Below are 14,746 nucleotides of genomic sequence, written 5' to 3' on the forward strand. Positions count from 1 at the left end.
AAAAAAGCCCCTTTGGGACTTCCCGAAGGCTTGGCAAGCTGGGCAGGTGGCGGAGCGCGGGAAGGCACCTCTGTGCCTGCCAGCTTAGCTCTTGGCGTGGGTCTCCTGGCTCTGCATATTCAGTGTCTTTCTCGGGTGGGGGCTGGGTGGGTGTCCTGCGTGGGTTAGGCAGACCTGGCTGCGCTAATGCGCATTGCACTGTGCTAACCTTCACCGTCTCACTCGCTAGGCAGGGTGTGCGGGGAGGCGCAGGTGCGCACAGCATCCTCCGCTGGTCTCCGCCGGGCACGGCTTCCTTCCTAGCAGGGCTGCCTCTTTCCTGGGAAGGGGCGCGGAGCTGCGGATGGGGATCGGTGTCCGTGCCCAACCCTGGTGCAAAGGGCCGAAGCTCCCACAGGGAGTTGTCTGGGCTATTCTGACCTGGAGACACTTGTTGGGTCTCTTACATCTAATCTTTCATCGTTCGGAGAGATGGAGAAGCAAAACATCTTCAAAAAAAAAACAGAAGGGGTCGGTTGCCTCTTGAAAAAAAATCACCTTTGGGACAATGGCAACCATAGTGGCAATTCAGGAGCAAATATTTTTTTTTCAGATTTCATATGTAACATTTCCTGGGTGGCCAGAAGCAAATATTATTAGTGTCAGCAATTACTGCATTTGTGAATAAAATCTTGTATGGCATGCGTCTAAGATACCATATAATAAGAACATCACTAAAAATTCAGATCCTAAAAGACTACTCAAAAGAAAAATACCGAAATAGGACACCAATTGTCAGGGCTGTCGTAACACATGGGCCTGATGGGCACTTGCCCATGGGCCCCACAAGCATAGGGGCCCCATACTAATCTGTTTGTTAACCCTTCAATGCATCCTGTAGCATATAAATACAGCAACATATTTATTACATATTTATTTGTTGGAAGTGCCAATGAAATAAATATATGCTTGGAGACTTCCGGTGGCAAGATATGGACGAATGGAGGGGCTGAAGCTCGTCCTGAGTTTCACGCTATCTCCTCTTGCTGTTGGAGTGACCCTTAGAGGTGCACACATCTTGTAAAGAAGCGTGCCAGTGTGGGGAGACTCAAGTCGCAGTGTGGAAAAGGCGATTCTCATCGCGACGTAGAGAAACCCTGTGGAGACCGACAACAAGAGACTCAGCAATGGCGGTCCTAAAGCCTTGATCGTTGCACACAAGAGGAAGCGAGTGAGTGACAGACTGTGGTGAACGAAGAGTGCGAGTGAAAGAATTTGCGATCCTGATTGAGCGTTGAATATTGGAGTATCTTAGTCGGAGCGAAGCCCAAAAACAGCGGCCAAAGCAGATACGAGCAGCGGCGAAAGCGAAAGGGCTCGTGAGACGGAAGAGGGTAAGGACTACTTAGAAAAAAGAATAACAATTTAAGGGAACTTTGAAAGATTTGAATTGTGGACTTTGGGGAAAATTGGAAGGACGAACTCGAGATGCGGGGAGACTTGAAGTAAGGAATTAAATTACAACTTCAAATATTCCACGAATGAAACTGAATAATTTACTGGTCTCCTTTTGGATTATTGGACTGGAGCTGTAGTAAGTGGAGAAGATTTATTAAAGAAAGAGACTATTTGAATCAAAAAATTGACTTGTAAAACTTTTAAATGAAAGGAGAAACGACTACAGCAGAAAGTGTGGTGAGATAGTGAAATCAGAGACATTACTCAGCAACTCTGTGCTTCCGGTGCGCTTGGTGAAGGAATCTTGAAGAACTGAAAAATTATATTAAAACACTTTAAGCTTCTAAATTTGCAACAATTATTTCTTGACATCAACTTAACTGATTTTTGAATGTGGTAAATGTAAGTTATATATATTTAATTGATACATTAGTAATATTGTAGTTTATATTTGGTTATAACACACACAAAGGGAGGTGATAATTATTGAGGTATAGATATTTGATTGTAGGCATTGATTAGATTGAAAAATGTTTGGGAGAATATATATATATATATTGATAAGAGAGGTTAATCCTGTAACATATCATATTAATTAGCGTAGTGGCCATTTATAGTTAATACTTCTTAATAGTGAATGTTAATTTGGGACAACATATTTAATATAATACAAAAACAAAAACAAATTTTACAAGAAATGACCTCCGTCACTAATACAACGCTTAAAACTGGAAAGAAGACCTCTTCAATACAAACAACTTCAATGCCATCAACCTCAGTGATGGCACAAAAGACAATTGAAGAAACTCTACCTGGAGAAAAACAACCTATCATCACGAATGCCAATATTCAATCGACCCTTCTTACTTTACAAGAGTCCATGCTGAAGCTTCAGGAAATAGTGGTAAAAAATCATATCGAATCAAGAGCTGACACAAATGAACTAAAAGAAGAGATGGGAAACTTAAAGGCAGAAATGAAATTAGACATCCTAAAGTTGGATCAAAAAATTGAAACAATACAGCAAGCACTAGAAAGGAATGAATCAACAATAAAGGAGGTTGAGAAAAGAACGGAACAAATGGAAAAGAAGCTGGAAATGGTTGGTCAGCAATTAAGAAATGTAAAGAAATGGACAACTCCTTGGTATATTTGGAAATGGACAAGGTCGCAGCATATCTAAGATTCCAAAATATAATGGAATCTAAAGAAGAGGACTTAGAAAAAGTGATGGCAGGAATATTAGCAGACCTATTGGAAAAAGATAAGGACGATATTCTGAAAGAGTTAGATGAAGTATACAGAGTGAGCACAAATTACGCAAGACGACATAAACATCCAAAAGAGGTCCATGTGAGATTTGCCAGAAGGAAAGTTCGAGATATTATATACAAAATTTCTAGAGAAGAAACAATTACATACAAATGAAAAGAAATCTTGGTGCTTAAACAAATCCCAAGAAGAGTGAGAGAGCAGAGGCGAGATTATAAATTCTTGGCGAACCAATTAAACCAAAAAGGTATCATATTTAGATGGCTAATCCCAGAGGGAATGCTAATCACTTGGGAAGAAAGAAAAAGTAGACTCCGTGTAAAAAGCTCAAGAACTCTACGAACGATTGATAGGCCATGAAGAATCGAGTAGTAGAGACGAGTTAGAAATGAATTCGCAAGACGACCAAGACTACCAAAAAAATAGAGATGGGAATTGAAGGAATTCGAAAAATAAACAACATCAAGAGAGAGAAGAACCGAAGACGCACAATCAGCCACAAAGAGAGACAGGGGAGCTACAAGACAAAGAGCAAGAGTCAATTAGGTGATGGATGAAGAAAAGAAAATACTATCAATTAACATAAATGGCCTAAACTCTAGGATAAAAAGGAAAAGAATATTAACCAAATTAATTAAACAAAATGCAGATATAATATGTTTACAGGAAACTCATATAAGGAAGGAAGAAGAAAAATATCTAGAATGCCCCAAGCTAGGGAATTTGTATACGTCACCAGCAGATTTTAGGAAAAAGAAAGGGATAGCAGTATATGTGAAAGACGATATGAAAGCAGAGCCAATTTGGATAGACCCCAATGGAAGAATTCTGGTGTTACAAATTTGGATTAAATCAATTCCAATTCTACTAGTGGTTAGACCCCAATGGAAGAATTCTGGTGTTACAAATTTGGATTAAATCAATTCCAATTCTACTAGTGGTAATCTATGCTCCTAACGATAGCCAAAAGGAATTTTTTAAACAATTACATGGGAAATTAGTGGAATTAGATAAAAGGAATATTTGCATCTTGGGGGATTTCAATGCTATTGTGGACCACCAAAAAGATCATAGTAGTGGGGGGGGGGGGAGAAGAAAAAAAGAGAACTACCGAAAACATGTGAAGAAATGATGATTGAATTAAATTTGATAGACATGTGGAGGAAATTAAACCCTGAGAAAAAGCAATTTACATTTTACTCCAACCCTCACCAATCATGGACACGAATCGATATGGTGTGGATGAATGGTGAATTAGTAAATGAATTAAAAGAGATTGAAATTTTACCAAACGAATGGGCAGATCACAACCCAATTCCAATAGTGTGGAAAGGCAGGAAGAAACCAAGGAAAAGGTGGACCTTAAATACACAGTTAATTAAAGAGAAAGAATTTATGAATAAACTTGACGAGGAATTAAACTATTTTTTTAAAGAAAATAATAATGAGGCAACTACGAAACAAAATATTTGGGATACAATGAAGGCAATAATAAGAGGCACAACGATATCATACACTGCTAAAAGAAATAAAAATATGCCCAACAAAATAAATTAGAACAAAGAATCAAAGAATTAGAAATTCAATTGCAAAACACCCCCAAAAGATTGCAAATTGAAAAAACAGATGATGATAATTAAACATAAATTAAATTTAATCGAACAAGAAGGAATGGTTTCAAAGTTAAATACAGCCAGACAGATATTTTTTGAACAGGCCAATAAACCAGGAAGGTGGTTGGCCTATAAAAAAAAAGAAAAAAGATTGATCTACCAGTTAATAGATGAGAACGGGGATGCCCAACAAGGGATAGAACAGAAAAAAGAAATTGCATGTAAATTTTTTGAAGATCTTTATAAAAAGAAGGAGGTAGATGAGGATATGATAAGAAACTATTTGGGTATTCCTAAAGATAAAATAATCAAGGAAGAGATGAAGGAAATGTTAATTAGAGATATTATGTGGCCCGAGTTAAAAGCAGCAATAGAAAACCAAAAGAACAATAAAACCCCAGGACCCGATTGGATACCAGGGGAACTTTATAAAAAAATAGGAGAACAAATAAGACCTCTCATGGTGGAAGTATATAATGAGGTCCTATTAGCAGCAAGAATGCCGGACTCATGGAAGGAGACACTGATATCGTTGATTCCGAAAGAAGATTCAGATTTACAGCATATACAAAATTATAGACCAACTTCCCTGTTAAATACTGATTATAAAATATTTACCACAATTATAGCAGATAGATTGAAAAAAAATATTGAATGAATATATACATAAAGATCAAAACGGATTTCTTCCTAATGGACAAATTAGGAACAATTTAAGAATAGTATTAAATGTTTTGGAATACTATGAAGCCCATCCGGAAAAACAAATAGCCCTTGTATTCTTGGATGCACAGAAGGCCTTCGACAATCTAAATTGGCAATTCCTAATTCAACAAATTTACAATATGAATCTAGGCACTAAATTTGAAAACATTGTGACTACAATTTATGATTCACAAAAGGCGAATATTATAATTAATGGAGAATATACGCGCTCAATAAAAATAGAGAAAGGAGTCAGGCAGGGATGTCCATTATCCCCCCTGCTCTTCATATTATCTTTGGAAACATTGCTTACACGAATTAGACAGAACCCAGGAATAAAAAGACTAAAAATTTTAAAAGAAGAATATAAACTCCAGTCATTTGCGGATGATATGGTATTTTTCATAGAGGAACCAATTGAAACAGGTCAAGAATTACTGAAAGAGTTAGATCAATTTGGGGAAGTTGCAGGACTTAAAATTAATAGGGAAAAAATGAAGTTAATAACTAAAAATTTAACAGAAAAACAAACTAAAATTGAAAAGGATAATGGGGTTACAAATAGTAAAAAAAGTTAAATATTTAGGAATTTGGTTGATGGTTCAATGCAAAACTCTAATGGAAAATAATTATAATTATTACAGCAAGTCAAAAAAGATTTAGAGATATGGGTTAAATTGCAAATCTCCTTATTAGGGAGGATTGCCACTATAAAAATGAATATTCTGCCCAAATTTATTTACTTATTCCAAACAATACCAATAAAAATACATAAAAATTATTTCGTGGAACTTAACAAGATAATCACCAAATTTATCTGGCAAGGGAAAAAAACGAGGATAAAGCTAAAGGCAGTGCAAGATACGAAGAGCAGGGGAGGTATGGCACTCCCAAATTGGGAATTATACTATAGTGCAGCCTCCTTACTCTGGTTGAAAGAGTGGGTAAATCTGTCGAATAAAAGGATCTTATTTTTAGAAGGCCATGATTTACAGAGGGGATGGCACGCTTTTTTATGGGACACTGGGAAAATTAAGCAGAAGTATTTCCACAGACATATAATTAGAGATTCCTTATTGGCTAATTGGAACAAAAAAAAAACATTATTCAAAAATCCCAATCTGGATCTCAATGATGGAGGCGATGATACATCCAAATAATCTAGATCTTAATAAAATGATAAAATACAAAGACCTTCTTGATGCGCAAGGAACTTTAAAATCATGGCAAGATCTCCAAGAACAAGGGCTACAAGTAGACCGGTGGGCTTACTTGCAAATTCAAAATAAATATAGCCAGGACAAGAAAATTTTTGGAATTTATACTAAGGCACAACAATTAGATAAAATTCTATTAGGTCCAGATAAAAAAATATATAACTAGATTTTATAATTATTAGAGATGGAATTAGAAGAGGAAGTAGTCAAAGGCAACATGATAGCTTGGAGTAGAAACATAGGACGTAGCATTACATTATTAGAATGGGAAAAGGTTTGGACAAGGAATAATAAAATTACAAAATCAGCAGCATATAAAGAAAATGCCTATAAAATGTTTTATAAATGGCATCTCTCACCCTCGAGAATAGCGAAAATGTCTCCTAACATGAATTTGAATTGCTGGAAATGTAAAAAGAAACAGGGAACATTCTTTCATATGTGCTGGCTGGTCCTGCACTGAAACCCAAAGATACTGGCATAGAATAAAAAAATGGTTAGAGGAAATAACGGTGGAGCAAATTGAATTAAAACAAGAATTCTTCCTATTGGGGATATTTAATAGACAAATTTCTAAAAATGTCAAATATATAGTACTGCATATTCTTACTGCAGCCAGAATAACCTTTGCACAGTGTTGGAAACAAGTAGATATTCCAACAGAGGAAATGGTTATTCAGAAGATAACAGCCTGTGCAGAGATGGACAAGTTAATCTTAGCACTTAAGGAAAAAGAAACATCAGAATATTATAGAAGCTGGGAATGTTGGTATGACTGGATACAACAAAAATAGAAAATATATTAGTAAACAACATAACATGTAAAAGAGGTAGTAATTATATATTCGCAACAAGATGTATTTGTAAGTTTATCACCAATATTGATAACAAACAAGGAACCATAGACTGTCGATAGTAGAATTGTTAGTTTTTAATCATTTTCTTTTTTCCTATTTCTTTTTTTTTCTTCTGTGTGTTGTGTATGTGTTTGTTTGATATTTTAGTTTTATAATCAATAAAGTTTGTTTGTTTTTTAAAAAAAGAAATAAATATATGCTTAACGTTATCGACCATTTACATGTTTATTCCTGTGAGTAGTTGTCATAGCCCAGTCCCCCCAGTACACTGCTTTGCGTGGGACCCATAATGCTGTTAAGATGGCCCTGCCAATTGCCCCTGGAGCCTGAGTGAAGGTAGCAGCAGGCGGACAGTCTCAATTCTGGTGCAGAAATTTCCTACATGGAAGTGGTCTGTTCAGATGGCCAGCCCCACCCCTGCTCGTATATAAGCATCCAAAAGAACAACGGGTAGATTCACCTGAGTCCAGGTTGTGCTTCAGACTTCTTGGCTTCAGAAAGGGGAGAACTTGAGAGCTGTAAGAAGCAGGCTAAGCACCTTACCGAACAGAGCAGAGAGCAATGGCCAGGTATGATATGATCATCAGATACAACAAACATTGTTTAGCAAATGTCTGTAGAGATTCTCAATCATCCAGGTCATGGGTGTACCAAAGGTGTTTTTTTCAGGAGGCAACTGGACTTTCTTGTTTTTTCTTTGAAGCCATTTTGCTTCTCATCCAAGATTTCAGCTCTAGCAGGATGGTGGGGAATGGAAGGATTTTGCAGACAGTTGGTCATTTGCATCCTTTGAGAAGGTTGTTGAGGCCACTTGGAGGTTTATCTGTGTCCTCAGGGTCACCTGAGTGGTGCTCCTGGTTCCTGTAGTCTGCAATTTATTTTTCCTCTGGAAATCCATTCCTCCTCCCATACCATTCAAAGGGTGTTTATTCCAAATTGTATAGCTAATTATAGCTAATATATATACAATTTGGGATTGGCACCATTGGAATGGTGTGGGAATAGTAATGGATTTCCAGAGGAAAAAATGCAGACTAGACTAGAGGAACCATTTGCACTACTCAGGTGACCCTGAGGATACAGATAAACCTCCAAGTGGCCTCAACGACTCTGTAAAAGGATGCAAATGACCAGCTGTCTGCAAGGAGTATAAATCCTTCCCTTCCCCACCATCAAGTCAGATCTGAAGAAGCTCTGAGAAGCAAAATGTCTTTAAAAGAAAAAGAAAGTCCAGTTGCCTCCTGAAAAAAGCACCTTTGGGACATTTGTCTAGCAAATGCATTTTGCGCTGGCCGAACGTTCCCCTTTTTCTAAAGCAGGGGTCTTCAACCATGGCAACTTTACGATTTGTGGACTTCAACTCCCAGAATTCCTCAGCCAGTGTGTGCTGGCTGAGGAATTCTGGGAGTTAAAGTCCACAAGTCGTAAAGTTGCCATGGTTGGAGACCCCTGTTCCAAAGCACCTCTCAGAGCAGAAGAATAAGTGTTGATTAAGGCACTGCAGACACTGGTGTTAATTGATGGGGCCAGTCCTCGGAAGGAAACCATGTCTTTCAGCAACCTGGTGTGTTTAACTCTGGCCTGCAAAGGTAAAAGAGAAGCATTGTAACGTAGGACACTATTCCTTTAATAGATTTATACGCAACTGGTACTTCAGAAGCCAACCTGAGGCCTTACCATTCGAATCACTTAAGAACAAAGCAGACCTGCTCAACTTTTGAGCTGAGCCAAGCACGCTGTTGATAGAGGGCCCAGTAATTCAGAACTGGATAGGCTGCAAAATTCAGGCATACCAAACAGTGCCCGTGGTGCTGCTTTTAGCTGTATCTGCAGGCCTGGACAAGGTCCCTTCATCCTTCACTCCAAGGGCCAAGTCCTCCCTCACACGCAGCAGCAAAGAGTTGAGCAGTCCAGTTTTGCAGGGGCTGCCCCGTTGCCTGTTTTCTTGTTCACTTTAGGCAGGAGGAGGACAAACGACATGGCCAGAGCACAGTGATAGAAGCTATGCACGTAGGTGTAATCCCAGTCCTAGGAAAAGGCAGAGTTGGTCTCATCAGCATCAACAGCCTCTCCTGCAGGAGCTGCAATGGCTGCCAATTTGCTTCCAGGGCAATTCAAGGTGTTGTTTATCCCCTTTAAAGCCCTCCATGGCTTGGGACTGGGTGATCTGAGGGAACATCTCTTGCCGGTCACATCCACCCAACCCACCAGAGCGGAGAGGCAAGGAATGCTGCAGGTCCCATCCCCAAGGGAGATACACCTGGTGGGACCCAGAAGAAGGGCCTTCTCTGTGGTGGCTACCTCTCTCTGGAGCATCATTCCCCCAGGGATTAGAACGGCCCCCATTCTGGTTCTCTTATGGAAGGTGCTGAAGACCTGGTTCTGCCAGCAGACCTGGGGAACCCATAGTGGGATGGAGCCCATCAAATGGCACATGTGATATGCTTCGCCAGGGCAGGGGGGTGGGAGTTGGGGGGTGATTTTGTTATATTGTAGTATATTAATTTATTTGATTCTTTTTTATTAGTTTTATTGTTTTAAATGAGGTTTTATATTCCATAAGCCACCTTGAATCACCATGGGTGAATAGGCAGCAATATAAATTCAATAAATAAATAGACAAAGCTACATCTGGATGCTGCATCTTATTCTCTGTATTCTGGATCTCTTCTGCATTTGTGGAGTGAAAGAAAAAAGCCTCATCCAACTCCCAAAAATCCATATGCAGAAAGCATTTAACCCGTGGTGGGATTCAAATAATTTAACAACCAGTTCCCTACCTGACTGGGTAGGCGTGGCTGGGTGGTCATGTGACTGGGTGGGTGTGGCCAACTCAATATGTCGAGCGGCACCTCATCTCGCCCGGCCTCTCCTGGCCCCGCCCCGCCTCACCCCTCCCCTCCCAGCTCCTCTTTGTCACGCCCGGCCACTCACCTCTAGTGAGGTGAGATAAAAAGAATGCTCACCTTGTGCAAATAAATAACAAACATCTTGACTTCAGGTTTGATGAATCTTGCAAAGTATTACCTCTCCTTCTAGTTTCCTTTCCTACTAACAGGTCCATCTCAGATTGTAATTTGCTACCACCTCTCTTGTCTTTTGCATCATTCTATGGGAGATTATTCTAAAGTGCTATCTATGATGTTTGCAGTTGGTTTCCTCCAATCCAGTTTTCCGTGAAATTTGCAGAAATAATTTTGACATGCCTTTCCCCCTTTAAAACAAAGTAGTGGTTTTAAGGGGCTGGCCTAGGAACCAAAAGACTCTTTGCTTCAGCCAGCAGCCTCCAGCTGTCTGCTGGTTGTGCTTGCTCTGAGCTGTTTTTCCTCTTGCATTTTGACTGGACAACCTTACCTCAAAGAAAAACCTCAGCATCAAAGCCAAGGCCCCAAAGCAGAAGCCGGGCCCAACCTGCTGCGTGTAGATGCTCTTATCTGGATACAGCCCTTTCTTCTCCTTCATCATTTGCAGCTGGAGAGAGATGGGAGATGACAGAGATTGGACTTTCTCCAGCCACGCTTTAATTTTAAAGCCTAGTCATGCAGGAAGAATTCCACCACACAGTTTTGCTTTTGTAGGGACATATTTTGAATCCTTCCAAATCCTATTGGAATATAGGTTACACTTGTCTAGCTGAAATGAGTTCAGTGGGATTGCCAGGTTAGGACCTTTTCTTGCCTGCTAAGAAAGTTCAGTTTCCATTCGATTTTGCTAGGGATGGGGACTGGGGTGGCGGTTCTTAATTTATGACGTCCTCAAGTTGGAGGGGGGGCCACAAGGCCACACTGCTCTTTGCAGCCCCCCAAAAACATCCTGGACATTCTGGGGTCCCACTTGAAGACCTTCGAAGAAGGAATTATAGTTCCAGGCTCAAATTGCCCTTTTTGTTAGAAAATTCCTACCACCTCTCCCAACAGAATCTGCTTCCTATCCTCTAAATCCATTATCATAGAAAAGACACTGATGCTGATCATCTTCACTGCATCATTTTTTCAGATGATAGCAGAATTGTAGAAGTTCTACAGAGGAATGGTTCAGTCTGTCATCTGCACCTCTATAACTGTCTGGTTTGGTTCTGCAACCCAACAGACAGACACAAACTTCAGAGAGTATCCTGCACAAGTCAAAAAGAGGGCTGTGAAAATATTTACAGACCCCTCACATCCTAGACATAAACTTTCAACTCCTACCCTCAAAACGACTCCTATAGAGCACTGCACACCAGAACAACTAGACACAAGGAGAGTTTTATTCCTGAACACCATCACTCTGCTGAACAAATAATTCCCTCAACAGTGTCTAACTATTTACTAAGTCTGCCCTACTGTTACTATTAATCTTTCCTTATTGCCCATCCCCTCCCACTTGTGACTGTATGACTGTAACTTTGTCTCTTGTATCCTTATGATTTATATTGAGTGTTTCCTAGTATGATTTGATTGCTTATTGTATCCTATGACTATTATTAATGTTGTACCTGATTATTCTTGACTCTTGATGAATGTATCTTTTCTTTTATGTACACTGAGAGCATTAGCACCAAGACAAATTCCTTGTGTGTCCAATCACACTTGGCCAATAAAGAATTCTATTCTATAGAATACCATCATTTCCCCCCCATCCGAGTCTGAAACATCTCCAGGACTCCATTTTCTCTTCACCATTCCTCTGGTGTCCTCTGATTATCATCCTTTTCTTGGTCCCATCAGGATCATTTTGAAATTTATTCCAGTTCTTCGGTGCCTTCCCCCCTCCCCCCCCAACAGTAGGATGTGTTCATATTTGGCTGATAGGCCTTTTCCATCTATTGTTGAGGTGGTCATTTTTGCTTCTAATGTGGCCATGATGGGATTCCTTGGAGGAGGCCTCTGGGGGCCTGCAAAAGTTGCTGATGGTACCCAGTCATGACATGAAGCCACAGGAGGACACAGTTGTAAGAGAACAGCAGTTGGCGGTGACTGGGAGTGCCCTATCCACGGTCATCCGGAAACTAATCCCTCCCTGAAATTGGGATACTTTTATTCTTAAATTTCTTAAGTTCTTCCCAGTTTTCAGTTGAAGTGACACTTTGTGCCAGACCTTTTTCACTGTGATAAAGACGTGGTCTTACCCATTTGACCGTTATCACGAGAACGGCTGTGCCGATTGGTCCAGAGTAGACACCGTATCCCCACCGGTCATGGTAGATCCTGACAGCTATGGTAAGCACTCCAAACATCACCAAAGTTGATCGTTTGGGTTCATCGAACTCTGCCAGAGCTAATAAAAGGACAAGAATTGAAGGACAACCTCATTTAAAATCCCAACTCTTACCGCTTTTAAAGGTTCCCTGGAGCAGTACCTAGTTGACCTGATCTAAGAAAAAGGGCAGGCTTAGACCTGGTTGCTGCTTTGGTAGAGCCAGTCGGAGAAAGGGAGGCCAGAGGGGAAACCTATGATGTGCTCTATGTTCCAATATTTGAGGGGCTGCCCCAGAGAGGAGGAAAGGGTCAAGCTGTTTTCCAAGGCACCCGAAGGCCAGAGAAGGAACAATGGATGGAAACTGAACAAGGAGAGATTCAACCTGGAAGTAAGGAGAAATTTCCTGACAGAACAATCCACCAGTGGAACAGAAGTTTCCTTTGGAAGTTGTGGGATCTTCATCACTGGAGGCTTTCAAGAAGAGACTGGACTGCCATCCATCACAAATGGTCCTGCTTGGACTAGACGACTCACAAGGTCCTTTCCAACTCTGTTATTCTGTTGTTATCCTGGAGCTTCAACCCTGGAGGCTTTCAAGAAAAGAGTGGGCTGCCCTCGGTCAGAAATGGTGTAGGGTCTCCTGCTTGGGTGGGGGGTTGGACTAGATGACCCCTTCCAACTACAAGACCCCTTCCAACTCTGCAAATCTGTTAAAAAATCCTTCAGGTTTCCTTAATGCCACTCCCTCCCATGCATGCTTAAAAGAAGCAGCCCTTCTGGCTTACCTATCAGTGAGACCCACATGGATAAGGCGGTTCCAAAGATACTGAAGTATTGCAGGAGATCGTACTTCATGAAACAAAGGAAGGTGAGCCCGGGGCCTTCACAGGCATGGCAGACCTGGTGGGAAAGTGGGGCTTGTTTATTCCCAGGGTTTTTGTGATTTAAAAAAATGGTAATTTAACAAAGTTGCATCAGAATCCTCTTGTTTGAAAGGCAATTAAGGCCTCCACCCACCCTTTACTCTGTCAGGATATTCCACTGAGTTGGTGCCATTGCAGAAAAGGTCCTCATCATCTGTGGACATCTATAGCCTCAGAGGACACAGGTAAGTTTTAAGATTCTTTGCAATTGATGTCATTAAAAACTGAAAGCAATTCTTTGAAATGATGAGAGAGAGGGGGAGGGAGAGGGAGGGGGAGAGAGAAAATGAGTAAAGGAGGGAGAGGGAGAGCAGGAGGGGGAGAGAAGGAGGGAGGGAGAGAGAAGGAGAGAAAAAGAGGGAGGGAGAGAAAGAAAGGGAGATAGAGAAATAGGGAGGGAGGGAAAGAAAGAGGGAGAGAGAGGGGGAAGAAAAGGGGGGGAAGAGAGAAGGAATGGTTTCCACAAAAATGTGAAACTTTGCCTATGGACGTCCTGGTTGCTTCTCCTGGCACCAAACCCCTCTCTGAAAACTATCCTTGGTATATTGCATTTCCCTTCTAGTGTGTAAAGGATTTTGTTTCCAGGCTGTTACACAGCTTGTTTTTTTTTTCAGGGCACGAAAGGCAAAGGTTGAACTGGGAGTTGGTTCAAAATATGTGATTGTCTCCAGAATTTAATTACCTGAGTCTGTTACAGCACAAAGAACCAGCCTCGGCTGAGGGGAGATAATCAAACACGTGGGGAAAAGATACAGAGGAAGAAAAGCCCACAGATGTTACCTGCCCTGTTTCTATGCAAGAATACATGAAAAACCCTCCCTCTCCTTTACAAATGAGAATTGGGTTGCTAAAGGGGTTGCTTAGGGAAGGAGGACTTACCAGGACAAAGAACATGGTGAAGAAGTAGACCATGGCCTCCATGTGAAACTGCCTCTTGGCTGCAATGCTGATGGTGGGGAGGAAGGCCAGGCTGCTAACGGTGGGCAGGAGCAACTTGGCAGCTAAAGAGCCCATTGGGAGGAGAGCAGCTCCTACCCCGAGGGCTGCCCGAGAGACTGAGAAGCCAAAGCCAGGCCCTGGGTGTGCTGGGGAGAGAAGGCAGCTGGCACCAAGGTCTCTTCTTTGGTGGAGAACAACAGCTGCGGGGAGCTCACCAGCTGCTCCTGTTCTTGGGTTCCACTTGAACAAATGGCCCCTTCCTTCTCCCAGGAGGAGGCTTCCCTCTGGAGCCAGCTGTCTTTGGAGCAGCTCCTGAGAAGGGCAAATGGGAGGAGGAGATGGAGATGTTGTTGTCCCCAAAACTGGGCTCTTGGTATCGAAGCCGATAAGTCACCGGACACAAGTCATCAGTACAAAATTATGCTTTTATTTTGGTACCAAGATATAAGGACCCTGGCTCAAAAGCTAACCAAAGGGCCTTGATGAGAATCTTAGAGCAATTTTTATAGTCAAAGGATGGTTGCATAAAACTTTTGCCCTTCCCCTAACAATGCATTCATAACAAATAACATTGATTGGTTATTTGGATCTCAGCCTCCCCC

At 41.1% G+C, this 14,746-nt stretch overlaps 1 protein-coding gene across 2 annotated transcripts; it reads right to left on the reverse strand.

Annotated features, from left to right (window-relative positions):
- Nucleotides 1-7,177: 7,177 nt before the first annotated feature.
- MYMK (myomaker, myoblast fusion factor) lies at nucleotides 7,178-14,379 on the reverse strand. Of its 2 annotated transcripts, none has more exons than XM_087944184.1 (5): nucleotides 14,085-14,379; nucleotides 13,068-13,182; nucleotides 12,212-12,360; nucleotides 10,456-10,572; nucleotides 7,178-8,682 (listed from the first exon to the last, which is right to left on the reverse strand). In XM_087944184.1, the coding sequence occupies exons 1-5, from the start codon at nucleotides 14,217-14,219 to the stop codon at nucleotides 8,458-8,460; spliced, it is 741 nt and encodes a 246-aa protein (XP_087800310.1). In that variant the 5' UTR covers nucleotides 14,220-14,379; the 3' UTR covers nucleotides 7,178-8,457. The 2 variants fall into 2 exon arrangements, with proteins under 2 accessions (XP_087800310.1, XP_026544441.1); XM_026688656.2 differs by having other exon boundaries at nucleotides 7,178-9,129.
- Between the last annotated feature and the right edge of the window lie 367 nt (nucleotides 14,380-14,746).

This window comes from Notechis scutatus, chromosome 15 (assembly GCF_049901735.1).
Source record: "Notechis scutatus isolate UNSWTSFEM ecotype Mainland chromosome 15, rNotScu1.2, whole genome shotgun sequence".
NCBI classification, from domain to species: domain Eukaryota; kingdom Metazoa; phylum Chordata; class Lepidosauria; order Squamata; family Elapidae; genus Notechis; species Notechis scutatus.